This window comes from Fonsecaea monophora (assembly GCF_001642475.1).
Source record: "Fonsecaea monophora strain CBS 269.37 chromosome Unknown Scaff94, whole genome shotgun sequence".
NCBI classification, from domain to species: Eukaryota; Fungi; Ascomycota; class Eurotiomycetes; order Chaetothyriales; family Herpotrichiellaceae; genus Fonsecaea; species Fonsecaea monophora.
The window spans coordinates 20,186-47,703 of NW_019174025.1; the positions used below are offsets into that span (position 1 = coordinate 20,186).

General features: G+C 52.7%; 10 protein-coding genes across 10 annotated transcripts; 4 read left to right on the forward strand and 6 right to left on the reverse strand.

The window, feature by feature from the left end:
- Window positions 1–271: 271 nt before the first annotated feature.
- AYO21_09468 (hypothetical protein) lies at window positions 272–1,867 on the reverse strand (the record flags this gene model as incomplete). Its single annotated transcript, XM_022659402.1, has 2 exons — window positions 272–349; window positions 407–1,867. 2 exons carry the CDS (start codon window positions 1,865–1,867, stop codon window positions 272–274), a joined length of 1,539 nt encoding a protein of 512 aa, XP_022508255.1.
- A 320-nt stretch (window positions 1,868–2,187) lies between these two features.
- Window positions 2,188–3,790, reverse strand: AYO21_09469 (hypothetical protein; the record flags this gene model as incomplete). The annotated part of the gene is made up of 3 exons (XM_022659403.1): window positions 2,188–2,711; window positions 2,761–3,656; window positions 3,711–3,790. 3 exons carry the CDS (start codon window positions 3,788–3,790, stop codon window positions 2,188–2,190), a joined length of 1,500 nt encoding a protein of 499 aa, XP_022508256.1.
- A 2,800-nt stretch (window positions 3,791–6,590) lies between these two features.
- AYO21_09470 (hypothetical protein) lies at window positions 6,591–8,066 on the forward strand (the record flags this gene model as incomplete). Its single annotated transcript, XM_022659404.1, has 3 exons — window positions 6,591–6,722; window positions 6,782–6,892; window positions 6,945–8,066. 3 exons carry the CDS (start codon window positions 6,591–6,593, stop codon window positions 8,064–8,066), a joined length of 1,365 nt encoding a protein of 454 aa, XP_022508257.1.
- Window positions 8,067–9,377: 1,311 nt separating this feature from the next.
- On the reverse strand, window positions 9,378–9,908 carry AYO21_09471 (hypothetical protein; the record flags this gene model as incomplete). The annotated part of the gene is made up of 2 exons (XM_022659405.1): window positions 9,378–9,705; window positions 9,832–9,908. The coding sequence occupies 2 exons, from the start codon at window positions 9,906–9,908 to the stop codon at window positions 9,378–9,380; spliced, it is 405 nt and encodes a 134-aa protein (XP_022508258.1).
- A 396-nt stretch (window positions 9,909–10,304) lies between these two features.
- AYO21_09472 (hypothetical protein) lies at window positions 10,305–11,455 on the forward strand (the record flags this gene model as incomplete). The annotated part of the gene is made up of 2 exons (XM_022659406.1): window positions 10,305–10,553; window positions 10,664–11,455. 2 exons carry the CDS (start codon window positions 10,305–10,307, stop codon window positions 11,453–11,455), a joined length of 1,041 nt encoding a protein of 346 aa, XP_022508259.1.
- Window positions 11,456–12,389: 934 nt separating this feature from the next.
- On the reverse strand, window positions 12,390–15,095 carry AYO21_09473 (hypothetical protein; the record flags this gene model as incomplete). Its single annotated transcript, XM_022659407.1, has 8 exons — window positions 12,390–12,583; window positions 12,782–13,247; window positions 13,366–13,465; window positions 13,549–13,831; window positions 13,927–13,996; window positions 14,213–14,383; window positions 14,476–14,927; window positions 15,020–15,095. 8 exons carry the CDS (start codon window positions 15,093–15,095, stop codon window positions 12,390–12,392), a joined length of 1,812 nt encoding a protein of 603 aa, XP_022508260.1.
- A 1,151-nt stretch (window positions 15,096–16,246) lies between these two features.
- Window positions 16,247–18,978, forward strand: AYO21_09474 (hypothetical protein; the record flags this gene model as incomplete). The annotated part of the gene is made up of 2 exons (XM_022659408.1): window positions 16,247–18,437; window positions 18,518–18,978. The coding sequence occupies 2 exons, from the start codon at window positions 16,247–16,249 to the stop codon at window positions 18,976–18,978; spliced, it is 2,652 nt and encodes an 883-aa protein (XP_022508261.1).
- A 735-nt stretch (window positions 18,979–19,713) lies between these two features.
- On the forward strand, window positions 19,714–20,207 carry AYO21_09475 (hypothetical protein; the record flags this gene model as incomplete). Its single annotated transcript, XM_022659409.1, has 2 exons — window positions 19,714–19,754; window positions 19,856–20,207. 2 exons carry the CDS (start codon window positions 19,714–19,716, stop codon window positions 20,205–20,207), a joined length of 393 nt encoding a protein of 130 aa, XP_022508262.1.
- A 482-nt stretch (window positions 20,208–20,689) lies between these two features.
- Window positions 20,690–25,213, reverse strand: AYO21_09476 (hypothetical protein; the record flags this gene model as incomplete). Its single annotated transcript, XM_022659410.1, has 4 exons — window positions 20,690–23,005; window positions 23,204–23,807; window positions 24,183–25,093; window positions 25,154–25,213. 4 exons carry the CDS (start codon window positions 25,211–25,213, stop codon window positions 20,690–20,692), a joined length of 3,891 nt encoding a protein of 1,296 aa, XP_022508263.1.
- Window positions 25,214–25,682: 469 nt separating this feature from the next.
- On the reverse strand, window positions 25,683–26,462 carry AYO21_09477 (hypothetical protein; the record flags this gene model as incomplete). The annotated part of the gene is made up of 1 exon (XM_022659411.1): window positions 25,683–26,462. One exon carries the CDS (start codon window positions 26,460–26,462, stop codon window positions 25,683–25,685), a length of 780 nt encoding a protein of 259 aa, XP_022508264.1.
- Between the last annotated feature and the right edge of the window lie 1,056 nt (window positions 26,463–27,518).

A 27,518-nucleotide genomic window follows, 5' to 3' on the forward strand; every position in this document is an offset into this window, starting at 1 on the left:
GGAGTGACCATTGGCTCCCATTCTCTTGGTATATTAGTAGAAAGGTGAGCAGGTAATGTGAAACTACAGCACACAAGAGAAAATGTCCGCTTGGAGCCGCTGAAGGTGCGCGACCCAATTCAGTCTAGGTACTCGGTATATCGTAACTCTTTTTATCATCCCAGCGTGCTTGTTAACTCCCTGTCCGGTACCCGAATGCAGAACTCTGCCATTCTATTCATCCAAAATCATAATCATGTAGCCCTCTTTTCCCTTTGCCGTCTGTATTGGCCTACTCCGATGGGCTTCTTTCGATCACAGCCGGGGCCTTGATCTCTCTGCCTTTCAAGTAGCCGAGGCCCTCACCACCCTAAAAGAAAAGTTAGCATCACCCCAGGCATATTGTAAAGTAAGGACCGCAACATACATAGCTGATGAGTGGGGACACTTCGACACCCTTGTCATTACCCTCGGACACGACTGTAGCACCTGCAGCCGCCAGCCACCGGGCTCCTTGTTCCATGATGTCTGCTTTGCTGGTATCTGGGTTATCTTCTGCCGAACCACGAGCATTCTTCAGTGGTGAGAATTCCTCTTTGCGGTCAACTTCGAGGCAGGCAAACTTCTCCATTGGGACAAATGGAAAGACGTCAAACACAAACTGCTCCAACTTGATCCCATTTGGTTTCTCGGGTTTGACGGTCTCGCCCGTCTCCGTGTCCATATAGGGGATTTTCTTCTTCGCAACGTGATGTGGCAACTTGTGTCCCCATTCTTCAATGGCTTCAAAGAACCGGAATGAGTAGTAGTGGTTGACGATGTTGGCAGCTCGGAATTTCAGGCGATCTGAACTGTCCGTGGCTTCGGCCATCTCTTTGTCAATCTCAGAGTACTCGACCACGTCCGGCTTTCCGTTCTTCTCCACAATCAGGCCAACCGGTTCGTTTGCTGCCCGCTTTCGCACAACTTTGGTCGCAATGTCGACGTCCTTGGAGGCTGCGAAGCCAATGAAGACTGGATCTGCGACTTTGACCAGGCAGTTATCAACGCAGTAAGCATGGACGTGTTCAATACCACGTTTTCGTTGATCTGCACGAGCTCCGGACAGCACTAGAGCTTGGTAGATGCCACCATTCCCATCAGGAGCCACGGCAACCTTGGATTTGCTTTCCATAAGAATCTTCCCTTCATTGGAAATGCATGGGAGGACACCCTGCTCGAAGATGACAACGTTCTCCTTGGCCAGACCAAAGTAGTTGTGCTTCTCAAAGAACTTCTCCGTAGGTGCTCGAGTAGGACCACTGGTCATGACATACCAAGGAACAACGGGGTCGGTAGAAGAGCCAGCATGTTGTTTGGCCAGTTGTTGCACCTTCCAGATCCGTTCTGCCTGCATCTGGAACAGCGACTTCTTGCTGGGCAGGCCAATGTCAAAGCATCCCTTGGGATCAGAGCTGCCCAGTCTCGTCCCTTGTCCACCCGCCATCAATACCACACCCACTTTGTTCTGTGCAATAAGAGAAAGTCCAGCCTTGTACCACTCTTCTTTTTGTTCATTGGGGGCGTCGAGAAGGGAGGCGGTGGCGGATTCGGGGAGGGGGTTGATGGAGGTTTCCTGCTGGTCTGAGTCTTTCGGAGGGTGGAGGGCTTTGTCTGCGAGGACATTGATACGATCTGGGTCGAAGTTGGATAGCTGTTCAAACAGAGCAGCTTTCCCCTCCACATCGAGTTCGTCGTAGAAGGCAAAGACATGCTCTTGATTCGCCTTCTCGTATTTCTGACGCAAAGCTTTCAACTCCTCTTCGCCAGGTTCTTGGGCAGGAGCTCCCTGATCCTTGGATGTCAGATGGAGCTTTTCGAGAAGCGTATTCACCATGTTTGCAGCCATCATGAATTGTTGTTGGCGATCGCAATGGAATCTGATCGTGGAGAGGAAGTGGTAGGACAGTGGCGGCGAGAAAGAAAGGTGTCCCTTCGGCGGACAAAGACTCTCTGTTTCTCACCCGTTCAAAAGCAGACCAGTTCCCAAACGGGGGCCAACGAAATCAGCTTTGGTTCAGCTGGCTCAGCTGAGCTGCGGCTTCTGGAGAGGGAAGGGAGCGATGTTTAGCGTGGTGAGACGAAACGTCAGACAGGGTTTCAAAACATTCTCCGCATCCTTCGCCCTCACCAAATCATCTCAGCCTCGCGGTGACGTATGACAAGGTTTCAATCAACGAGATATACGATGCATGACCGCGATACAATCCAATCACCAGCCAAGTTTACAGCGACTTGGTACACTATTACGCGTAGTTGATGCTTAGGATCCTGACAATAGTAGTTGTTGTACAGCATAAATGAGCTCTCCTGCTTCTCCACCTCAGTGGTCTCTGTCCCTCCAGGGGCCCGAGCGATACGACTGTCCTCGCCGTGCTCTGTCCCGGTCAACATCTCTGTCTCTGTCACGATAATGACCTCTTTCCCCACGATCTCTGTGGTCGCGTCTATCCTGATCTTTAGGTCGGTACTCGTTTCGTCTGGATTCCTTCCCGTCATGTCGCGGGCTTCTACTTCTGCTCCGAGATCTTCGAGGCTCCTCCTCTCGCCGAGACTCTTTGTTTCGGCGGATGTCCTCTTTGTCAAATACCATTCGGTAGTTGCCGCCACTTTGTCCACGTCCGTCGTCCTCACGGTAATGTCGACGCTTCTCGAGATTCGCAATCCCACCGAACCCCCCGGATTGTCTCGCCCTCTTCGAGTTCGTTGCGTCTCTCCAGGTATCAGACAACTTAGAGACACTCTGCGAGAAGTCCACGTGGATGCGGTGGTCGTCGATGAGCACACCTTGCATCTTGAAGTAGGCTTGCTCACAGTCCTTTTGGTTCTCAAACTCAATAAAGGCATACTGTAGGCTGTCACCAGTGCGTTTATCCCTGATGACCTCGCAAGAGAGGATTTTGCCAAACCGACTGAAGATCAACTCGAGATCTTCGTCGTTTGTGACGGGATTCAATTTGCAAACGAAAAGAACATTCTCCGGAGGCTTGACCTCGGCAAAAGGGAGGTCACCAACCATTTCGAGAGTCAGCGCCTGTGCTCTTGCCTCTCGTTCTCTTCGTAGTTTCTCTAGGGCCACTTCGTCCACTTCTTCGTCCAATTCTTCATCATCCGCGATCATAACAGTGGCCAATTGTGCCTTGGTCGGCGCAGGGCTTGAGTCGGGCACAACCAGCCCTGGTGGGTCGTCGTATGGGTCTTCTAATATTATGGTGTGCCGGATGCGGATGTCCTTGAGAGGTCTACCGCTGGAATCAGTGAAGGCATTGTTGATTTTGTCCAGAGTGTCGAAGCCTTCGACTACCATGCCAAAAGGGGCGGCCTTCCCGTCCAAGTAATCAATGTCATCTCCGAGGGTTATGATGAACTGGCTGCCAGCGAGTCGCTCATCGGGATCGTGTGGCGAGGGCACTGTTGCCATACTCACTGTCCCACGCTGGTAATGTTTCAGCTTGGGGTCGATTTTGACCGTAAAGCTCTTCTTTGATGGGCCCGATAGCAAGCCCCAGATAGAACTACCGCCATCACTTTCGGGCGAATCTGGACCGAGTGGATCTCCAGTCTGACAACTAAAGCCTTTCTGGACGCTGTGAAACGGGGAGAAGTTGTAATACTTGATTTTGCAAAGTTTTAAAAAGCTGAATCACCGGTTAGTGCACTGACAACAACGACATCGCAGAGACGGGCCTTACTTCTCACAGCATCTGGGTGCATTGTCAACCAAGAGGTCGATGACAATCTCGCCGAGAGAGGTCTCCAGTATCACACTCATGGCGAAGGCTCCAGCGATGATTCGAGATGCACCTTGAGGCACTCACTTCTGCGGGGCACGCGTGTGGTCACTGATGCGGTAATAGCGATTGTCACGAGGCAATGGTTGCGATCATATGATGTGCGATGAAGCCGTAGGCTGATTGGCAAGGGGATGGTGGGTGCTGAGGACGTGCTTTGAAGCCATGAGTTGCTTTGAATTGACCATCCGTCGAGTCCCATCCAAGAAAAAATAAATTGAAATGACAATGTCATCTATTGTCATTTGAAATCCGCAGCCAAGGCGGCTCCTTGCGCTCTGCGGCCCAATTTGGGCTTTTCGAACCCTTTACACGCCATCCTCACCATCGCCTCCCTTCATGAATATCTCGTCCAGCTCACAGCTTCTTCTTCCTGTTCATCCTGACGTACCTCCCCGATTCCCTGCTCATTACACAAGTCCTGCCGCTAGCTGAGAACGACCTTCTTCTTAGACCAAAGATGGGCTGAACTGAGGCTTAGTACCTACGCTTCCGCTCCTCTGCGCAAATACTCCCACCACGACCCTGGGTTGGCCTACTGGACCTCCTGATCCTGGTGTACATTGTCCCCCTTGAGGATCCAACAGGCCATCTGTCCAACTGGGTCCTCTCACATGTCAGCACCACCGTGGAGGCCGAGTTTGCTTGACCACTCGCTCTCCCTTACTCGTTCTGATAGCAACTTTAATGCAGGATTTTTTTTAATTGACGAAAAAGTACTCTGTACACGACTTTTGGTCATGCAACTATCCACCCCTTCTCTTCTCCTATGCACAGTCATACAAAAATCCCCCGATTCTGTCACGAACCGCCTTCCTTCTCGGCTTCCACCCGCTTCGATGACAGGTCCAGCGGCCCTGCCCTGGGCGGGCTATCAACCCTCGTCTGGGCTGCAACCAGCATTGCTCTGCACTACATGAGTCTGCATAGAGGGAGACTGCGATCTCACCTGGCTGATCTTCAAATGTCAGCTGATGGAGATTTATTTTCCGCATCTACCCAGAACCTGACAACCCCAGATGGCACTGTGCTCATCTTTATCCACTGGCTGAGATGCCATGCTCTTTGCACCATCAAATAGTGATGTCCTATAGCAATAGTACTTGGTGCTGCGCCCTGCACTATCTGGTCACCTTGAGGATGATAGCACTTTTAGGGTCGTCTTCGGCACCACCTCCTGTTGTGCGCACACCTTGTGGAGGGGTCTTCCTGGGAAGCCTCTCACAAAAGTGTGGTGGCGGTTCTGGCCTCGTTGAGGCTCCATCCTGGTATCGATGCGCCTTTGTGTCACCGAGAGGCACCTGAAACTCAGTCTCTGATTTGTCAGATTGCTCTGCACGCTGGGCTTCTGAAGAATGAGGTCAACCTTTTGACATCTTGTGCAACCAAGATGTTCTGTGATGTTCCGCAGGCTTTGTGCAGCTCTTGTCCAGGGGCTAACATTGGCCACAGAGTTCACTCCGATTCAGGAGGCCTCCTCCTAGTGACATGCACCACTGCTACCCTTTGTCATGTGCATCAACGTTTTTTGCAGGCTTAGCGCCTGGGCCTATCCCGTAACTGGCTGGCCTTTTTCAAGTCAGGAGAGCCTCTATCGACTCAGTGAGGCCATACGGAAAGTTATCTATTCTCTGCGGGCTGTCTGCGGTCAAAGGCTCAATCGACTACTAGAGGGCAAGGCTGTGCAGTTGGTGGCCAATCTTCATCGATATCAGAATTTGGAAATTTTCCGCAAAATACTTGGCCCTCCGTCCCCCTAACCATGGCCCAATTTTCAAAGGGGATTACCAGCTGTGAGTTTGCTCAGGTGCAGATGATGCATATGCCACGTTTCTACAGGGGCTCGTGGCCAATCAAAGCAGAGGCATCTTGAGAGCAAACAGTATCCAGCCTCTGTCTCTTGTTGAGGTTAGTACCGACAACACAGGATGATTTCCATCCCACCCTCTGCAAAGCATGTCCGCACGAAGATGCGTAACCCACAACCCACCAGGTGTGGCTCAAAGAGGCTGCAGGGTTGTCTTGTTTCCCCACATGGAACCTGTCGACGCTAGATCCAGAACCAATGCTACCTGCACTCATTGCTCAAGTACAGTTTGCAGGTTGGTCTCTGGAGCATCATGATGGTTTGATTGGCCTTGTGCGTCGGATTTGTTTCACAGCTGATATGGCAGGCGCTCCATCAGTTGGTCGATGACTGGTCAGCCCATGTTATGCCCACTGAATCATGTTGTCGCAGTGGACCAAGCATCATGGTCACACCGTCGGACGCCTGCAGCATGGCCGTTACAAGGGAATCTTAGATCAGGTTTCAAAGGCCAACTCCGAAGGCGTGACTTGATCCAGGCGTAAGTTGGGAGAGTAGCAAATCTTTTTCAGATTGACGTCGATCATGATATGACATACCTCCTCGATCTGGCTCCAGCAACAAGTTGAAGCTTGTCCATCTCTTTTCCTATTGGAGTATGCCCTTGAAAATGTCACTATCAACCTGATCCTGGCTCTCTTCTGTTCTTCTCAACATCTCATTGCTCAGAATCAGCTCTGGGCTCCTCCAAGGTCCGAGACTGTCGTTAGAGAGCTTGCTTCAGGACTGGCCGTGGTCGAAGCCGAAGGACCCAAGGCTCTTGCTCGCTTCTGGCCACTCTTGTTTTCAACACGCATCATGGTAAGGAAAACCCCGGAAGTTGCATTTCTTCCCATTGACAAAAGCCCCAGATCTCAACACGATCACTTTACCCAGACTTCGAGTTCTTCAGACGCAATGAGAGAGGCCCACATATGGCCCTGAGCCAGAGTTCTCACATCAATGATCAATATGAGACGGGAGGTCACCTCAGTAGCCGCACTACACCCACATCTGAACCGGATAGCAGAGCATCGAGCGGCTCCAGAAAACGTGTCCCAGTTGCTGTACGTATTGAAACGCTCGTGGGGCCATATCCAGCGTATCGCTTGCTCACACATTGCAGTGTGAGAGATGCCGGAAACGCAAAATCAAATGCAGCGGCAACGAAGGTGATAGACAAGCATGTGCAAACTGCAAGAACTCGGGGCTGGAGGACTCGTGTCGCTTTCTACGGGTGAGCTTTTGTTCTGCAATCCAACTATGCACACTAACCTAACAAAATGCAGGTCTCCTCGGTAGATCCTAGTCAATATGGCTTTCGGGGATGGCACGGGCCTCCACGATATTCACCGTATTCCCTTCCTACGCACCATCGTCTGAATTACGTCTCGATGCCCTCGAGGTGTAGCCCACAAAGCAGTCTGCAATATCACGCTGTCTCCAATGGCATTGACTATGGTGGATACACTAGTCAAAGTTCAAATGTTGATTGGGGAAGAGCACAATACGTCGGACCCTACTCGCCATACCCAGATGACGAAGAAACCAGTCCTTACACGACCCAACCACCTCCATACATTCTTCCAAACACGGATCCAATGTCAACAAACAACGCTTACTATGTCCATGGCCATGGGGTTCGACCACATCCTGGCTCGCTTTGGCCAGAGACCCAGCAATATGTCCATCAACCCAATTCTCAGGCAAGTGGCACATCCTATACGATGCCCAACGAAGCGCCTCAATCGTTCCAGACAATGGGGGCTGGCGGAAATCTGCCATCAGACCGTATCCTGCCCCAGCCAATCAATGCACGCAGTTACATTCCTACACCTGCCAGTTCAGTCGATCTGCCGGTTTCTGCTGCAAGTCAACGCAGCCAAACCTTCTGGAACGGTGATGGTGTTACATCTGTTCAGCACGTCTCATCCCCAGTAGAACCAAGTGGAGCTCAAGAACAACACAATTCCAGGGAGAACCTCCCCTATCGAGTTCAGGACATGACATACGGCCAGATGAGTTTGAGCGACGTGCTCTCTGCGACGTCAGTGGCCTCTGGCGAGCAACTCGCCGTCAATGAAGCCCAGCCCGCAGTAGTAACGTCGGCCCCAACGGACGACACACTCTCACAACATTCGCCTTTGGGTGCGGTATCTCACCAGACCTTGAAGTCCACGGTGGAGGATCATGCTGTGGCATACGGATACAAAGGCTCAGTTGATGGGCACAACTCACAACCCATGAGAGCTGCCAATCAGTCCTTCAGCGGTTCATTCTACGGACGAGCCCTGGTCTCACAGCAAGAACCTGGCGGACATGACTGCAGACCAGACTGTTCTGGTTGTCAGACGGCTGAGTCGACTCGCACCACAGCCATTTCGCTCAGCAATACGTCTTCAAAATACTGACAACGGCCTCTTGGTGCTTGTGATACCGTCCTCTCTACGCGTGTCCCCACAAGCGGCAATCCTCGTCTAATACCTGTGTTGTACTATTTCAAAACAACGTTGCTCGGCTTTCGTGTCTGCGTTCCATTCTGTTTTCATGTATACTGCGATGTTGTACGAACCACATAAACCTAATAAGCGACAGGAGGGTTTACCCATGCCACAGAAAAGAGCGCGGGACTGCACCACGGCAAGGGCATTTGGTACTGCCTTTCGGGCTATCATGGCGGCGGCGGCGGCAAGTAATATCACCTCCTTGTTTTCTTTTGGTTCTTGATCTTACCGCGTGATTTTGGAAAAGGAGGAAACGGAGGAGGAGAAGGCACCGAGACAAAAAGTTTGTATGGGAAGGGTCATCGATTTAAATTGACTTACAATGTTCGAGCTGGTGGCCTCGTCCCGGCAACAATGAAGGATATGGATGGGGTTGGGAGAGGGAAGGAAAAGTATGCGGTCTCGCAAAGGAAGGTTTCATGTATGAGTGCTCTTCCCAGACGTGTACGTTATGCCCACTACCCACGGGCGGCGGGGTTTGAGATAATATTCGTTCCTGCTGCGCGCGCGAGCAGCGCACACAGAGAAAGGCCACAGTCCGTCGAAGTCCAGTCGTTTAGGGGATTGGGAAGCAGAGCAGAAGAGAACTATTAGGGCAGCACGAACCATGTACCATTACCACTCACGCAATGCTGCCCTTACCTCGCTGTCTCCCTGGTTTACTTAGTGTTCTGGTACACCTCACACGGGCTCAATGAGAGCAAGATGGTCATGTTGTGTATTACAACGTACGAACAGAAGTCACACAGGCAGCGGGTTAGAAGTGGCATAGCGTGACGACGACTCGTGTGTGTGTCTCTCTCTCTCTTTTTGCATTTCACAGTGTTTTGATATTCATTTCAATTGCAGTGTCGATCTCTCTCGTTGCGCCATATTGCCCCCGTTCCGCAAACTCGTTCGATGCAGAAAAAGGTTTCCACCCCTCGACCTTTCAAGATGGCACGTGATTGATGTGGGCGGCTCTGTCCTTTTTCTCTGGAAATGGGCGTTAACATTCTCCATATTTTTCTTTTGCACAGCGGCCTGTCCCGTCAAATCTGCTTTCAAAGGGCAAAAAAATGGTACGCCAGGCTTGGATTTCTCATTTGCCCTTCTTCTGGTACATGAAACAAGCACAGGCGCGACCATTGCCTTTTCTCGATCCGGCTCAACAGTCCACATTCACCCACCACAACCACCACAGGCACCACAACCTCTCCTCCTGAGACGACCTCACATTTATTTGCTCTTGTCCTTCTTCGCACCCTTTGTCTTGGCCGTGCCTCGGAACTCCTTCGACCGGTTCTTGCGCTGCTTGCGTTGCTGTCTGCTGGCCTTTTCGATCTTGGTAGCGTGACCCACTCTGACCAATCTGTAGTGCGGCTCGAATTTCTTCATGGCCTCGACCGAGTCGTAGATGAGGGCGAAGCCGGTGGACTTGCCGCCACCGTACTGCGTCCGCATGCCGAACACGTTGATCTGGTCCTTGTTGGATTTGTACACTTCGGCCAGTTTGGCGCGGAGGTCGTCTTTGGAGACGTTGGGCCGGTTGGGGTGGAGGACGTCACTGCGGTAGAGGGAAAAAAGGCAAACACATGTCAGTTTTCAGATTCTCTCTCTATTTTTTTTTTTGGTAGAGATTTCCATTGCGCAATCGGGTTGGGAGAACGGGGAGGAGAGGTTGCGCTCTTACAGGACCATCTGCTTCCGCGACAGAAGTCGGTTGGTGATGAACTTGCGAGTTCGGATGGTAACCGGTGAGTCGGCCATGATTGCGATTCTTTGCGGTGGTCTGTTCGACGGGAGATCGCAATCGAGACAGTGATGGGATGGAACTGTCGAGCTGGTCGAAAAGAATTTGGTTGACACTCGAATTGACTGCAGTTGTGGAAGGGCTGCGGTGTTGAGCAAAGATTCGCTCCCTCCCGCAAAAATTGTGGGCTTGGCATTTCGAAATCTTGGCGCTTTGTGCGCTACTACGTATAAGGCTAGTGGCTTTTCCACCACATATCTCCAACTCCGACTCCTTTGTAATTTCTGTCGTTGTATTGATGCGTGAAGACACAACGCATGTTGGGTCATGCTCCTATCCATGTCTGATACTCGGACATCTCTGCTCTTGATATTGCACACAACGTACCTCTCACAACCTTGGTGACTTTCAAGATGGACATCGCTCGGGCCGGAGTAGAGCCAATCGTGATCAAATTCTATCGGCAGTACATGCAGCAGATCAATGATGTGACTTATCCTCCTGGCGCGCTCCTGGTCAACCCGGATGTGCAGGACTGCTTGTATCGGTATTTTTTCGATGCTAGCCGGAACAAATACTTGCCTCCCCCGTGGTATCAGGTCCGGATACTGCGGCGTCTGATTGAAGAGATTGAAAACTCTTGCAAGGATCCTGAACAAGATGTAGGCTGAAACCTCGGAGGCGCAGCCATTGATAACGACCATCCCCTTCCTACATCCTTGTCATTCTACCTTCCCAAAGCTTGAACCACTCACGTCTAATTACGCTGCAGCAAGTCTCGGATCATCTGATGGAGCACATGGGCTACCTGTCCAGTCTTCCTCACGGGGACCAGACAGACGAGGCACAGCAATCGCGTGTCCACTCATACTATCCTCCTCTTTCCCTTGACGCGCGAGGAGTACGACCAATCCTCATCAATGAAGCGAGCAATCTCCTTTCGAGAGGCAGCAATGTTGGGCTTCGTACATGGGAGGCTGCACTGCACCTAGCGTGGTATCTCTTTACTCAACGGCCAGACATCGTAAACAACAAGCACGTCCTCGAACTAGGGGCTGGAACTGGGTTTCTTTCTTTGCTATGCGCAATCCACCTCAAGGCGTCGTCTGTGCTGGCCACCGATGGCTCGGGGCTTGTCTGTGAGAGTTTAGAGAACAATGTCCTGCTGAACAAGCAGAACGGAACGCTTGATGGGTGCATATCCCCAGAAGTTCTCCAACTGGACTGGACGGATCAGCCAGCAATTGCTGAGTTACTGAGTAAAGCCGAGAAGTCAGCCATGCGCTATGATCTCATCATTGGCGCCGACGTTACCTACCACCCCGACATCCTACGCCCACTGGCCGAGCTGCTGAGCATCCTCAAAGCCCGCTTCCCGGACGTCGTCATACTCATTTCTGCCGCCATTCGAAGCGAGACGTTCTCACAGTTCGCGGCCATCTGTCGAGACGATCTCAAGTTTACAGTGCGCGAAGTACCATGTAAGATTCCGGATGGGTTGCGGTACTGTGGGTTTTTCCACTCGGTCGCCACCGAGATCAAAATCGTCTCACTCGAGCGATGACAGCGAGATGGTTTACAACAAGGAATTACGCCACTGCCATCGTCACTTTTGCCGTCAGTCGACCTTCTCACCCTGATGTGTGATGTGGGATCGCGTTTAATACATTCGGTGCTATCTCTATCATTTAATGCCCAATTCACTCCACATTGCTCTCATCATCGACACCCCTGCCTTTCACGTATGTCACATCACGACCTGATTGATGCCGACTTTAAAAATCGCACGATATCACCGGCCACACTACAAAGCTAGCGAGTCTTCAGAGACGGCCTCCCTGAACCACAAGTGCTTTGACAACCCCCCCCCTCCCCTCAACCGGCGATCATCAAACTGCCGTATTAGGACTAGGCCAGCCTCGACCTTCCTCTTTAGGTGCTCTTCACTATGCTCGTGAGATGATTGATACATGCGTCCATCCTGGCCAGTTCCTGGCCAGCCAAATAGGTAGGTACTTAAAGACCCACTCGAGTATCAATGTCCAAGTCTCAAGTACCTTGGCTGGGGTACATTCGGTATAGATATAGGTATACAGGTCGTCGGTCATAGTCAGGTACATAGCTAACATGACAGGTGTACCCGGTAATCATGACAACATCGGTGATTAGTCTGGATGGATGTGATATAGTCGACCCCGCCCCTCTCTCTTCCGGGGACATTTTTTTGGAATATTAGTTTTGAGAGGACACCCCCTTCTCTCCCTCCCTCTCCCGCTCTCTCTCTCTCACCTCACAAAAACACGCTCGAATACACACACCTGTTTTGCCTTCTTGTACATCCGTGGCGTAAATCGTCTTGAATATCTCCCCCTCCTCTCCCCCTTGCCTCTCATCCTTCCCTCCCTCATCTCCTTCCTATCCTGTCTTTCCCTTCTCTTCTCGGTATGCCACCCTATCCCCCCTCCTCCCTCCCCGGGCAAACCTACCTACCTACCCACCTACCACGTCTCATCCCCCACAGCCAGCTCGACGCCGTTCCACGAGAGCACCGAGCTCAGCCGGTTGGCCGAGAGTGAGAGCGTGAGCTTCAGGCGGGCGAGGTAGAAGCTGCCGTGGCGGCCCTTTGGCTTCTCGAGAAGCTTGCGGTCGATGCCCGTCAGGTCGTACTCCAGGACGTGCGAGACGGTGAGTTCTAAAACACACAACCAAACCACCAGATGTGAGCAATGGAGGGATTCAGGTCCATTATACCAATGAAAAATAAAGGACCGTAGCTAGGGGGGTTGGGCGGGAAAAAAAGGGGGGGTGCGGGGGTTCTCCCCCGCGAAAGTCACAAGAGGAAAGGGGACAAACGGAGGAAAAAAAGAGAGAGGGGGGGGTTTTTTCTTACCGTCCAACGAGTTCTTGATCTTGTTGGGCCGGTCCTCGTCGTCCGAGTACGAGTAGACGGTCAGGTGGCGCTTGGCCTTGTCATTCTCGCGGAACGACAGAGAAATCAGCTGGGACACGGTGGTCGGGGTGTCGGACAGGACCAGGTCGCCCTTGTTGAGCATCCACAGCAGCTGGCCCTCGACGATCTGCGAGTTGGTGATGGGGTTGACGGTGATGTCGCGCTCCTCGTGGTGGATCTTGGAGAACTGCTCGCTGACGCTGATGCCAAAGTGGCGCGGACACGCCGTCGCGATCGACAGGTTCGAGATGGTGTCCTTTTCGATGCCGTGCAGCACGGCGCCCCGGACCACGGCCGTCCACGACGTGTCGGGCCGTCGCAGCTTGATCCGTCTCAGGCGCAGCGAGAATTCAATCTCTTCTTGCAGGTAAGGCGATTCGCCGAAGCCGCCGACGAGGAAGATGTTCTGTCCCAAGAGCAAAAGCGATTCATTTTTTTTGGTTAGTATTTTGCTCTCTCTCTCTCTCTTCTCTGTTTCATCCCGCAAGAGAGGCGGTGTAGGTAGGTAGGCGGAGAAATCTCACCTTGACTTGCTTGCCCAGGTTGTCAATCTGGCGGATATGCCCCGTAAGCAAATCCATGATCTTGCCCACACAAAAGTCGAAGAATCCAGTCATTGTGGCACTAGAAGGGAAAAGAGTTGAGAGTGTTAGCAGGAGGGGACAACACTGGCTCAAGCATAGATGTCGAAGTGTGTGCTTTCTTACTTTGAGATCTTGATCTCGCCGCAGTCGACGCGGCCCTCGAGGGTCAAATTGTGCAGTGGCGCGGGCAGATCCAGCGCCATGTCCCTGTGGTTCTTGTGGAACTGCTTCTTCAGCACGTCAAACGACTTCATCAGCTCGCGCATGGCCTTGCTCTCGCACGTGTGCGAGCTGACGCGCTGCAGGTCCTGGTTCAGGTCGAGTTTCTCGTAGTATTTGTTGCCGAGCTGCTGTCTCAGCCATTCCTTGAAGGCTATGTCGATGTAGATGGCGCCGCATTTGTCGCCTGTCTGGAGCTTTAGCATGTATGTCGTCCATCGGGTGTCCGCACGGCTAGGACAGTGGTATAAAGTATAGAGCAAGGGGAAGAGATACACGTACCAGTTGGTACTCCGATTCTCTCCAGCACGAGTGACGGTTCCACCTGTTTGACCTTGTACGATACGACATCCTGCCACGCGAGAGTCCCACCGTAAGAATCTGCACAATTTCGGAGGATGTCACCAATGGATGAATGGGAAAGAGACTTACGACGGTACCACCACCCGCATCACAAAGAATGAAACATGAATTTGGCTAAATTCCGCGAGAATTTCCCGTCAGTTCCCAGTGCCTCCCAAAGAATTTCGCGGTCGGGCGACGCTCTCTCCCAGCACATTAAACCCACCTTGAGAAAGATTTCGCGGACCTCATCCTTCAGATACCGCGCCGTGTAGATTGCCGCCGCCTCGGGTTCGGTGATGAACAAGACATTGGCCAGCTTGGGGAAGTTTTGCTGGTTGAAACCAGCGGTGGTGAGGGCGCGGAAGGTCGAGTTTTTGGCCCGGTAGGACCATTCCTGTGAGTTCATGAGATTAGGGACGCAGGTAAAAGAGGAGGGCAGGGAGGGGGGTTCGGTTCCCCTTGGGGCTTATGAGAATTATCCCATACCGTCGGTACAGTGACCACAAGATCAACCGGGACGCGAATCCTGATGGAGAAGGAGAAATTGGCAATCGCCGCCAGCAGGTGCTCAAACACCCTCGTCAGGTAATCGGTCACGACCCTCTCGGCGGACTTGTCGCTAAAGGCGTGCTCGGCGCCCGCGCCCTTGATGTGCTGGAAGCTAAAGTCGCACATGCCGTCGAGGGCGTGGAGCATGAGGTCCAGCTCGCCCGACACGTCCTGCAGGTCGAGTTCCAGCTTGGTGTGGACGACCGAGATGGCGTGTTCGCTCAGGTCGTAACCCCACTGCTGCTCCATGGCCTCGGTCGACGGCGAGAAGGAGATGACACTGGGGATCTTTTTGTGGTTGCCCATGTTGTGTCCCCAGTCCTCCATCAGGTCGATCTCGTCGAGCGGGAGATAATTGGAGTTGGGAGTCGCGTAGGCGACACCTAGGCCTAGTGATCAGCAGCTGCAGCAAAAGAAGAACAAGTATACCAAAAACATGCGAGTCTACGTGTGTGGTGGTTGTATCAAGGGATGAACATACCCGTATACGTTGTGCCATAGTCCACAGCAATGACGAACCGCTGCTCTCTGTGCGGTGTCATTCCATTCTCGTCCATGATAATATGAGGGTGCTATGCAAGTATTGTGTAGGACTAGCTAAGAAGAGAGTCGTCCCCTCTACCGAAAAAACACCAGTAAATAAGGGCAAGAGACCACGACGTCAGAGTCAATCAGTCAGCAGAAAAGTGAGAGACGCGATAAAAAAAAAAAGAGCAGACGCCAGGGAACTTGTCAGGCCGTCAAGCAAAACAGAGAAAAACACATACATATACGAGTATGTAAGATTTCCCAAGGGTGGAGAAAGTGGGAGGAGGGGCAGGAGAGGGAATGGGCAGCTTGAGGCTGATCGGTAGGGAGAGGCATACTTAGCTAGTTGGTTTACCTCGTCGTCCAAGAAGGGACCAAGGAGCCCACATAGGTAAGGGAGACCAGTAGGTCAGGTAGCTAGGTACAGCATCGTCTTAGTTGGCCAGTCAGGCTGAGATTGGTTGCCACGGTGGTCTGGACAGTTTCTTTCGACGCCTCACGGCTGTCATTGTGATTGTGTAAGGTGATACGGGTTGCCGACATGTGTGCCACGGAATGAATAGTCCAGTTCTAGCCAGGCTCACCAGACCAGACCAACCTAGTTCAGCCCTCTGTATGCATCGCTTCCACGGGGGAGGGAAAGGGAGAGGCGTAGCATGCATTGCGTCCAAACAGAGTCCGGAATAGCCTCCACCAGAGCCACCCTCTTTTCTGATCTAGTCAGTCGAGTTGTAGACAGCGCTAATGCACGCGTACAGGCGACAGTGTGAGGCAACCTTACAGCCTCTCTCGTGTGTGTGTTTGTGAATGGGTGGGTGTGGAGATCCTAGAACAGCCCAAAGCACCAAACTAGCCAAAAGGGGTCAAGGTCTATTCAGCCCCGCTTTACGCCTCATGGCCCCCTCTACCCTTCCTCCTTCGGGCTGGAAAAGTTGGGAGAGGGACTCACTTGTCTTCAGCCTCATAAATGCCTTCTAGGACTATGTTTAGTTTTTCAATCTAGGCATCCGAATACCCGAGACACTCTTTGCAAACCTCAGACATCCAGCCCCATCCAAGGCTTGAGAGACCATAATCCAGCATACCCAACATCTTCAATGGGAGTAATAGAACTCTTCATCCAGGCCAGTCTACACTAATATTGTTACATCTTCATCTTCATCTACGGCACTCTTCCAGCATGGTCGGGTTAAGGAAAAAGGCGAGGGGCATGTTACGCGAGATTTCCAGCCCCAGCCTTGCTCCAGCACCTCTGCGTCTATCATCATCCAAAACGGAACCCAGTGACAAGTCCGAGGTGACTGACAAGAAAGCGGCTACATTGGTGACACCGTCTACCATTGCAGAGGGTTCACCTATCTCGCCTCTCTCCAGAACTACCACATCAGCCAAGGGAAAGAAGAATGCGGCGGAAAATGAAAATGTTCGCTCCCCAACAGAACCACCACTCATGCCCGACCATGATCCAGCAGCAAGCCAAAGTTCGGAATCAAAAGCCTCTACCAGGTCGCAACGAGCAGAGCTAGATCCTTTTGGAGACGGGAATCGCCTCTCGCAAAGTGCCACAACCATTCATGAGCTCGGGGATACATCGTCCAGCACAAAGACGTCGGAGAGCCGTGGTGGTCTGTTCAGGTTGCCCATCTCCATTGGCCACTCGAAGCCAACCACTATTGACCCTGCGGAGCTACCCGGCGATCAGCCAAAGCCAGCCTACACGAAGCTGACTTACAAACCGGCAGGCCCGTCGGAAGTGGACGCGACGGGCGACAGAACACAAAGTCAGGCGGACGGCCAGTCGAGTACAGGGGCCTCTCGCTCGACGAGGGCTGCTGACGATGAGCTCTATCGCCTCGAAAAGGAGATCCGGAGAGCTGCACAGGGAATGGTGAACGACAGTGACCTCGACGCTGCATTCAAGAAGCGGGGCACCAGCGGCGCGCTCAAGCTTCTCGTCGAGACGTACGAGCCGCTGCTGGCGGTGGAGAAGGATCTGGATGATCTCGAGGACAAGATTCGGGCTGCTATGAAGGGCCATGTCCGGACCATGGAGGTAAACGCAGAGATTAGAAAGCGTGGCACGGCGGGTGGTCTTCAGTTGTTGCTCGACCAGTGCCAGTCAGCCCTCAAGGCTGAGCAAGCCCTACGACGCGTCGAGGAGAGTTTGCGATCTGCAAACCACGACGTTCGGATGACTGATCTCAACAATGCTCACAAGACTGGTGGTGCCGAGGCCATGCTGGCCCTCGTAGTAGACGACTACCAGGTCAAAAAGTCTGCATCCCTCGTGCTGGAGCGTGTTGCAGGGCAAATCAGAAAAGCATCGCCCCAGACTGCGCGAAAGGAGGTGGACAATGCGTTGAAATCAAGAGAAGCGGGAGTGGAGAGCGCGCTGGGTATCCTCGTGGGAGCCTACCAACCATATGCCGATGCATACAAGGAATTGACTAACATCGAAGGCGAGCTCCGAAGGGCTGCCCGCGAAACCTCATGGTCCCAAAACGTCGATATCGTCTTGAAAAAGTCTGGTCCCGAGGGAGCTTTGAGGCTCCTCATCGAACATCTGCAAGCAAAGACAGAGGCTCTTCGCAAGATGGAAGGGCAGTACAGTGGACTTGAGCAAAGCTGGAAGAAATTGACGGGGGAGTGCCACGACCTCAGGCAGGGGCAAGCCCGACATCAAACCCAGATGGCCGAACTCAAATCCAGCCATCAAGCCAGAATGATCGATGTCGAGAAGACCTGGAAAGGTATCCTGGAAAAGCAACAGAGAGACGCAGCCAGCCAAGCACAGATGGCCGAACAACGCCATCGCAGCGAACTGGACAGCCGAGACACCATTCACCGAAATGAAATTGCGTCGTGGAGGGCAACCATGCAGTCTGCAAAGGAAAAGCACGAGAGTGAACAAAAGAAGCTGAAGGATGCCCTGTTAGACACGGAAAAACAAATCCAGCTTGAACTGGACCGCATCCGGGAAGAATTTGAGACGAAGGAAAAAGAGTCTCGCAAACGGGAGATGGAGAGGATCGAGCAATTCCGACTCGAGACGGAGGAATTGAAAGGGGAGCTGGTCAAGCGAGACCATTTCAAAGGCCTGTCAGACCCGGAGATCTGCACCCGCTTCAAGAAGCTGGCCCAGGAGGTCAACAGCTTCGCAAGGATCCAATGGGAAAAGAAACGAGAAGGCCGGTGGCCGGTTCAGGAGTACGCACTGCGACGGTCCGAGAATCCTCGGAAGTTGAAGCAGCAGCTCGTGCAAGGCGGCATCTGGATGATCCTGAGGGACAAAATCTTCCACTCTCCATTCGGCGTTCTTGGTGACGAAGGCCAACGAATACATCGTGAATGGACGAGCGAGTTTGGCGAAGGTAAGCGGCATTGTTGCCCTGGGATTTTTTGCTTCCTCCTCCCCAGTAGTTTCCAGGCTGATGAAATCCTTCCATCCCAGATCAAGGCTCGGAAATGCCACATTGGCCAGAAGCAACCGAGGAATCCGAGACGTGGCGTTTCGACCGCATCAAGGACTATTGGGACGCCGCGAAGAAACCGGACTCTGATGCATCTATAAGGCTGAAGCCTGCGTATGATCAAAGCGTAACAGTCACGGTGGACGAGATCCGCAATGCGGTTGAAGCCATCGCGACCTTGTCGCCTCACGACCTCCAACTCATCCGTGAATTCGTCGAGCTCGCCGCCAACTTCTGGCTGGACGTGATGGCGCAGAAATGCAGGGTGTATCTGATCTTTCCCGCCCAGGGCACCAATCCCCTTATCCAGCGCAAGCCGTCCACGGCAACACTGGATCTTGTGATTCAGCCCGAGGTACGGAGGAGGGGGAATGCCCAGGGCCAGCGCTTTGCCCGGGAGCAAGTGGTGAAGGGATGTGAGGGACAAACGACCAATTACTAGGCCGCGTCAGCCTGAATGCGTCGGTAGGAGGGACACGGAGAGAAGTGTCTGTAGTTACGAGTAGGAGAAGAAGTTGTCCTCGTATCGGTTCGCGCACTAGGGCTGCAGGGAGCCGCAGGTGCAGATGCAGGGAGAAATCTGGACTTATGCACGCACTAGGACTCAGCTCCTGCAAGCCCGGTGCATCTAGCAAAACAAGGCAGAAAAACAAGGCACAACGAGGGTCGCTTGGAGAACTGAGGCTGGTAATTGGGCAAGTTTGAGCCTCATTGTGCTGAGATTGTGCTGGACTGGGGAGTGATGGATGCCTTTTTCCGCCTCACCCAAGTCAGTCAGATTCAAGTCCCATTCGATGCTCGGTGGTGGCTGCGACCAGCTTCTCTCAGCCTGATCAGTGACACTTCCCACCCCCCTCCCTCTGCCGACCAGGAACCCCCAAACATAGACACATAATGACTCCTTCATCTTTCTCGTATTCTTTCTCTTTTGTTCATATGTGTGTGTCTGTGAGGGACTTTGACTGGCTAATCTGTCGAGCAGATGGTGCTATGGTCGATCGATAGATATTGTCCCCTCTCTGATCGAGTCCAGCCTTTCCAATCTGATCGCTCGTTCACATTCTGACACCTATATCCTATGACACACGGTACACATTGACAAGTTTTATTCCACCTCTACAGGGACAAGAAAACACTGGAAGGGGAGAGAAGCTCGACTACAGTCACACGATAAGACATGGCGCCCCCTTCATCAATCATGCGGCTGTTCAAGACCGAGTACGTACACCTCAACCTCTTTATCCAAGACAAGCGAAAAAATACACACGAAACATTAACTGACCCTCTTTTCCCTCGTCCTCTTTTCCACGGTAATGTAGTAAAAACCTCAAGCTCATCTCCAAAGCCGACCGGCCCACCCCACGACCCAAGGGCCAAAAAGTCTCGCCCGAGGAGCTCCGGCGTGTGCGCGAGATGATGCGCCAACGGTACACGCTGGACCTGGAGATCTGGGGTCTACGCAATGTCCGTAACCACAACAGGGAGATTGTCGAGGACAAGATGCGCCGTGCCGACGCCCTGCTGGCCTGTATCCGCGCCACCGTCACCGCCATGGACGGCCGTGACTACTTCTCCAGGGACGACGATTACCAAAAGCTGCGCGAGATCAAGGCCCGTGTCATGGTCGGGGGGAGGAACTGGATGCAGAACCCGCCGTGGAATGAGGACTGAGTTGGTGCGCAACGTGACTGGAAGAGTTGGTTGGTTTGGCCGTGGTAGTAGCGGTGATGGTGATGGTGGTGGTCCTTGATATATGCTATACTCTACGCACGAACCAAGACTGGAACTCCATGTCTAGGTAGAGAGTAATTTGCCGTCGCTCCACTCAAGCTGCCGAATCCAGCCATGTTCAGCTTGACATGGTTCTGCAAGTTTGCTCTTCCTGATATTTGCCGAATGTGGGACGTTCATGATCAGCGGTGCAGATATATACAATGTGACCTTATCTTCACTATACATCGCGCCCGACACTCGCCTCTGGAAACAAACGACCAGGCTAGCAATTTAGAAGGGGGTATCATCGTGCCGATCCAGACAAAAAATGCTCTCAGAAATGCTCGCTAATCCAAATTCAAGATCTATTACCCAAGTGCCTCGCGCCCACAGCCATCCATATCATTGTAGTTTTTTGTGGTCGTCCACATGTGTCAAAGTCATAATCCTTCTGCCAAACTCGCCTTCAGGCCCTCTTCATCAACCATCGTTACCTGTACACCCACGATCTTCGGCGCCGGCTTGAACCCCGGTATAGGTCCTTTCTGATTGATGCCAGGAGGCCTTCCGCCCATGTACGACGAAAGCAACGATGCTTGTACATGGGTTTCACTCGAAGACGATGTGGTGACTGAAGCGGTCGGGGAAGGCAAGTCGACATCGGTCTTTACGGGCGCAGCACCCCATTTGCCTCTCACCCATCCACCGAGAAGACGCCCAAATCCCGAGGATGAAGATTGTCGGTTTTCTGACTGGGAGGGTGGTAGATCTGCCAAGCCGCTCAATGCGGCGACGCTCGAGCTGACACTCCGTTGTGGCACCTGATTTCCAATTGACACGTTGGCTGGCCAATCTGTGCCCAATGATATCGTAGAGCTCAATGCCGTGTATTCCGTGACGGTAGTCAATGGCTGTGCAGAAACGATCCTTCGAGTCGCAGACGGCGACAGAGCAAAGTATGCCTTGTTTCCCCTTAGGACACTCGATGACTGGGATTTGGAAGAACTCGGACGTTTAGCAATATGTATATCCATGCCAGATATTGACACTAGCGAGTCGTGTGAGGATGTACGTCGAAGGACGGGTTGTGTGGTAGGGTTAGAGGTCGCGTCGTGTTTATATGGAGTCGTGGGCTGAGACAGAGTGTTGTTTTCTGCTTCTTCTGTTGGTTCGTCTGACACATTCGCCACCGCTTCCCCTTCAATGAGTATATCTGGCGGCTCTGGCTGGATTGTGTTGTCCACTAGTTCAGCACCGACAAGAAGTTGGGAGGGCTTGGGCGTCAAATCACGAGACGATGACTCTTTGACCTCTTCTCCATGGCGGAGGTCAGCATCACCTTTCACGTCCGTGTTTTCGTCCTCTGGAAACACTTCGGTGGCGTCATCGTGGAAATCCTCTTCTGCCAGTAGGTCTTTTGTTCTCTCATCGTAATCAGATGCAGACTTGAGCTGGGGAGATATGAAACCGCCAGTCGACTCGGGACTCGTAGGCCTGGAGGACTCTTCGCCGGCTTCAATTCGGTCGAAAATGGAGCTGGATTGCTCTAGATACGATCGCGGAGAACTTGGGAAACTCGACATTACAGATGAGCTGGTTGCAGCGGACTGTAGAGACCATCGCTTTCTCATGGCTTGTGGCTGATGGAGAGCGATGGGCAACACCGGGCTGGAAACGACTCGATATGGACCGGCCATGGGTGTTGTAGGTGCAGAAGACTCTGGCGTGGATGGAAGAAAACCCAGACCCAGCGCTGTCCTTTTGCGAGATGGCCTTCGAATCGTCGGAGCCCGATCTCGCTTCGCAAGTTTGGCGTGATAGTGGTGGTGGACATGAACGGATTGTTGCACACTCGCGGAGGGCTGTGACCAGCCTAGTTGGTCGCTCAAAGGTACTGATGTGGAGATGGCCCCAGGATTGCCGTCGTCTACAGGCTGGTGCTCCAGGATCTGCTCTCTCAGATTCTGCACCTCCTCGTTCGACGCTTGAAGCAGCTCCTTTAGCTCAACAATACCAGCCTGCAGATTGGCGTTGTCTTGGAGGATGTCCCGCACAAAGTGGCCGACCACATTGCTGTTCTTCTCGTTGGCGTTGAGACCGCGAAACGCAGCAGCGGATTTCAGTCGACCTTCCGCACCCCCGAGTTCCCTCTCCAAGACACGTTCACGTTCGAGCCTCGCAATGATCTCTTCGTAGCGCTCTCTGTCCTCCTTTGCATCCCACTCGATTCGTTGAACATCATGCTCGAGTTGGCGCACTTTGATCTCGCTCTCTCTCCACCGCTTGATCGTGCTCCGGATTTCCCCTCTCGCATCATCTGCCTGTTGGGCCATTGTCATTCGTTCCCTCTCCATCTCAAGTATTTTCAGCTCCAACTCCTCTGTACGCCGACTGAGACCGTTTAATCTTCTAACCTCGACTTCACAGTCACGGAGGAGCGCTTCGAGGCTCTTGACATGGTTGTCGCTCTCCTTGAGAGACGTATTGGCCGATTCGAGCTGGGTCAAGAGTTGCCGATTTTCCTCCACAATCTTGTCGTTTGCAGTCTGCAAAGTGGCCCTTTCGTTCTCCAGTTCGTTGATATAGGCCGTTAGCCGCTGGTGCTCGTGTTCCGAGTCGGAGACGTAGGATTCATGGCGGCTAAGAAGTGCCTGAAGAGCAAACGTTAGCCCACTGCTCGTCTTCATTCTCTCGCCTGCGGCGGCTCTACACCCAACTGATGAGGGCATAAAGAAATCCATCTCTTCGGCCGCAGCCTGCAACGCGCTGAATAAACACAAACGGGACATGAACCAGCAATATGGGGGGTGCAGGACTACATAACGGCAGCCTCGTATTGAGTCTCTCGCATAATCTCAGCTGCAATCATGCAGGATCGTCCAGGCGCAACCAACGGTGGGTGGGGGCAAAACATGAACAATACCCGATATTCCGAAATGTTGTGGTGCACGTACCTGACCCAATCTTGCGGCGGTCTCGAGATCTCTCTCGATGCCGCCCAGGATAGTGTTGTTGTTCTCCAGAAAGGCACATTCTGTCCGCCCACAGCAACACCGTAATTTCCCATCGCTACTTGGGGGACGAGAGTCATTGGACGGGGTCATAACGGTGGTGTTAACGTTGTCCGGAATGTGGTCTCGGCGCGCGTCGTCCAAGCTTGGGAGGGTGAGAAGATCATCGTTTGTGGCGCAAAATGATCTAAAGCGGGCCGAGGTGTTATTGAAGGGCGACGACATATTGCGCTGAGCATGGTGCAAGATCTTGAGGGGAGGACCGCAAGGGCTCGAGAAGCAGGAGTCGCAGGTGAGGATGAGGGGAGTCTGAGGTGGAAGTGGTCGAGGTCTCTCGCGATAATCGGGATTCTGAGCAGCCCAGCCCTGGCCTGGCACCAAGTCGCGTTGGGATGGTGGAGAAAAGGTTCCGTTCGCTCGTTTTTCCCAAGTTCCAAGGTGGCCCTTGATCGCCGCGGCTGCGATCGAGGGGACGATTGGTCCAGCCTCGTCTTTCACTGTCACTCCAAATTGGTCTCCATTGGTCTCCAATCCGGCCACTGACACCCTATCACCGTCATCACGATCGATAATCCATCGAAACAAGTGCTCCGCAATAGAATCGTAAACAATCCAAAAGAGTAATTATGCAACAACGTTTGCACCAGATCGGGACCGGAAAAGAAATGCGCTCGCTAACCAGCACACATGAGCTGACCTACGAACCTACTGAGATTAACGAGGAGCGAATACGAGGAGGAAATGACATTTTGTAGCCTGAAGTCTAACATATTGTCAACAGAGATAACTACCAGGACACCCTCAGTCAGGTTCCTGCATCATGGGCCCTCGTCTCCTCCTGTCAAGAGCCCGCTGCACAGCTGCCCTCACTTCCGGGTTTCGTTTCAATGCGTTTGTGACTAAAGACTCCTTCATGCCTGACCTCAGATGATCTGACTTCTCTGCATCTCCCTTAAACGGACTCAATCCCAATTGAAGCAATCCTCCCGACTCTGCATCCAATCTACCCGCCGCCTGAGCCAAGTGTGCAATCTGCTGCTGCGTCTGCAGGTCTCTCATAGCCGGATCCCGCGCCTTGGGAGGAGCGAGTTGGGAGATAAAAATATTGACAGACATGGACATCCGTCTGGCAAGGCCTAGAATTTGGAACGGAAGAAGATGTGGTGGAAGGAGATCTGGCAAGAGCCTCTGAGCCGTCGACACCCATAGTGCCACAAGTCTCGGAGGTTGCCAGATGTGTGTAAGGAAGTACAGCTCCAGAAACGCCATACAGGCAACCGCAAAATAGCGCCAGAATTGTCCCCATTTCGGCAGCCATATGTAGTTGAGCAAAATAAGCAGCCCGGCATTGGACAAATATTCAGGAGCCTTTGAGCGAAGGCCAGCATACACATAGTCTCGGATCGTTTTGAGCCCCGGATGCTGGACTTGAACGATGACGGGTCCGAACCGATCGTACGCGAACCGTTTTGCAGGATCCAAGATAGTGTCGTGCGCCAGTTTGAATCGGACGAACAGTCCATCGGCCCCTGGAAAAGGTTGACCATTCTCATGCAACTTGTCCGGGTGATATTTCGCCGCCAACTTCCTGAAACGACTCTTGACTTCCCGCTCTGTCGACCACGGCGTGACTCCAAGTAGGGTATAGAAGTCTCCAGCGAGTCTAATGTCATAGAGGGCTTGAGAGAGGGTGTATATGAGGTAGAGCGACAAAACCAAGACGCGTATGCGGCGGTTATGGTAGGCAAATATGGGTTCACCGGGCCGCGGGTGTGGTTGTCCAGCGCGAATGGTCAGACGATAGTATATCGACTGCAGGAAGGCTGTAGCGTACTGGGTTCAGATCAGTAAGATGCCTCCAAAAGCGCTGCGCTGCGCTGCTGAACCACATACGGCAGGGAGGAATGCCCATCCCACAAGAGAGAAGGCTTGTGTCACCACGCTATCGGCCATTACAATCGGGTGACGCAGGGATCATGACATTCTTCCAGGGCCGAAAGAGGTTTTTTGGGTCTCTACACTGGTGCAGAGGAACAGCTGTCCATCTCAGGGTCAAGACAGTTACTAAATGTGGTCGTGTAAGAGCAGATAATAGTGGTGTACGTTTTGGGAGGGCCGATTCGGATCAAAGTAAATGCGAACCCCGAGCCACAAACTCAAGTTTCACTCTCTTCATATGCAATCCTCTCACCATGCGATCGCCATTGGCAAATATCATGTCCATTCACCCTGCTGATCCCGGTACTTGAACAGCGCTCAACCGCCTCGGGTCATTCAACACTGCAATAACGAACAGTGATGCCTTACGTCGTCGACTACCTGAACTCCACCTCTGTCCCAACCCAATCAATCATAGTGCAGATGTCCTGTCACTTGGGATACCAACTCGCATAACTATACGATGATCATCTTCGCATCGCGCTCACAATGATGAGGCGGATGTTACCTCGGTCTGCTGCGACCTTTTGTCATCGCTCCAAAGATCGATCCCGCCGGCCGACATGTCCGACGAGCCAGTATTTTCCCAGTCTTCCAGCGGCACCGTCACCTGTGGCGTCTCTTTCCATTTCCATACTATGTTATCGCTGTCCAGGGTGAAAAAATGTGGCAGTTCGCATCCGGCAAGCCAGCGCTCTGTATGATCTTGGCCTTGGTCTGACAGGATCCACGAAAGGAGGAATGATGTCAAACGTGTCTGATCCTGCCATTGCTGTGACTCTGGCTCTGGTGTCTGCTCATGCAAGCTGGACTCGGAAATATCGTCAGAGATATTGTCAGGCGCGTTCGAAGACAGCCTCGAGTCTGTCATGCTTTGAACAATGAGTGTGGTGTCTGTTGTGGGGGCCTTATTGGATTGGAGGTTCGCTAATTGTCCAAAATCATCCAGGTGCAGGTCGTCATCGTCAATCCGACCATCAGTCAGACACAAGCACACGTTACATGGCGTCATCGAGTAAGCCAGGTCGGAATCGCCTGGCCAGACGCCTGAGGACAAGATTTTGTCTTTTCCGTTGCTTGCAAAGTGCGTGTTTTCGCGGCTTCGAACCACAGCTATCTCACAGTGGAGTTTGCAGGTAGGAGGATGTACTAAGTGGTTGTCGAATTGTGCTCCAAAATGCACAAGCGGAGTTGCACAAGTTTCCTCTCCAGGAAGCAAGAGTTCATTGGGTGGCGAGGTCATCCAAACAATTTGTCGATCCATTATTGAATGGCTGGAAAGGCAGGCGCGACGGCTGAGAGCTGTCAAATAGACAATGGAAGCACAACACTTTGTTCTCTCGTGTCAACGGCATATCAGCGGATACTTCTCTATAGCGATTCAACTCGGACTACGGACCCTTAAGTATCCTGGTACCATGGTCTGGGATGATCACAGCGCCAGACACCATGGTTTGAAGCGCCCTTTACCACGGTGTTGCGCCTGTATGATTTGAATTCTCCTTCCTGGAGAAACGCCCCCGGGCGTTGAGGATGACGCTCTTGGACGCACTCCTGGATGCAACGAATCCGATAGGCGACGTCGATCAGGTCGTGGGGGTGGACCGCGCCGGAACTTCCACCCTGCATCCGCGGTCGAACGCTACAGCCAGATTTACCTAAGTACAATTCCTCAGGACCCCCGGCCAACCGAGTTGGTGTCGTTTCTTCAGGGCTTTTGCATCGCCTCGAGTATCTCTCACCCTCGTGCCGTGCCTAGACTTGGAGAGTCACACGAGACAATCATCACATTCAAGGCGGGGGACCGGGATTCGGGAGCCTAGGAAGCAAGACTTTCTTTTCCCCACGCTTGCCATCATAATCAGCACAAGATCGAATCCAGAATGCCCGTCTGCGAACCAACGAATTAGACTAATGGAAACAATGCACGGCTTTTCAGCCTGGCAATAAACAATGTCGGACTGAGCCAAAGACAACTCGAGATCCAATTCCCTCATTGTGGTCCTACTGCTGAAAGGCATACCTCGGGATGTCTAGTGCCGTTCATCCTTCTCAGGTTTCGAGTCATTTCCCACTGATGCCGAAGTTCTCCTCCTTCTGGCCACTTGGGGTCGATCTCACAAACCACGGCCCGTTGTGTTTGGGCTTCATTTGGGAGGGGTTTCCGCACTTTCTTCGCTTCTTATGCAAACCACCCTTTCTGGAATCTGCCTCCGGAATGGCACCGTCTGCTGAAGGTAAATGACAGTCTCTGTCCTTGTGTCACCATACATCGGCTGGCTCGATGGGGTCTGACTCGACCTTTTTGACAGATGTCCCT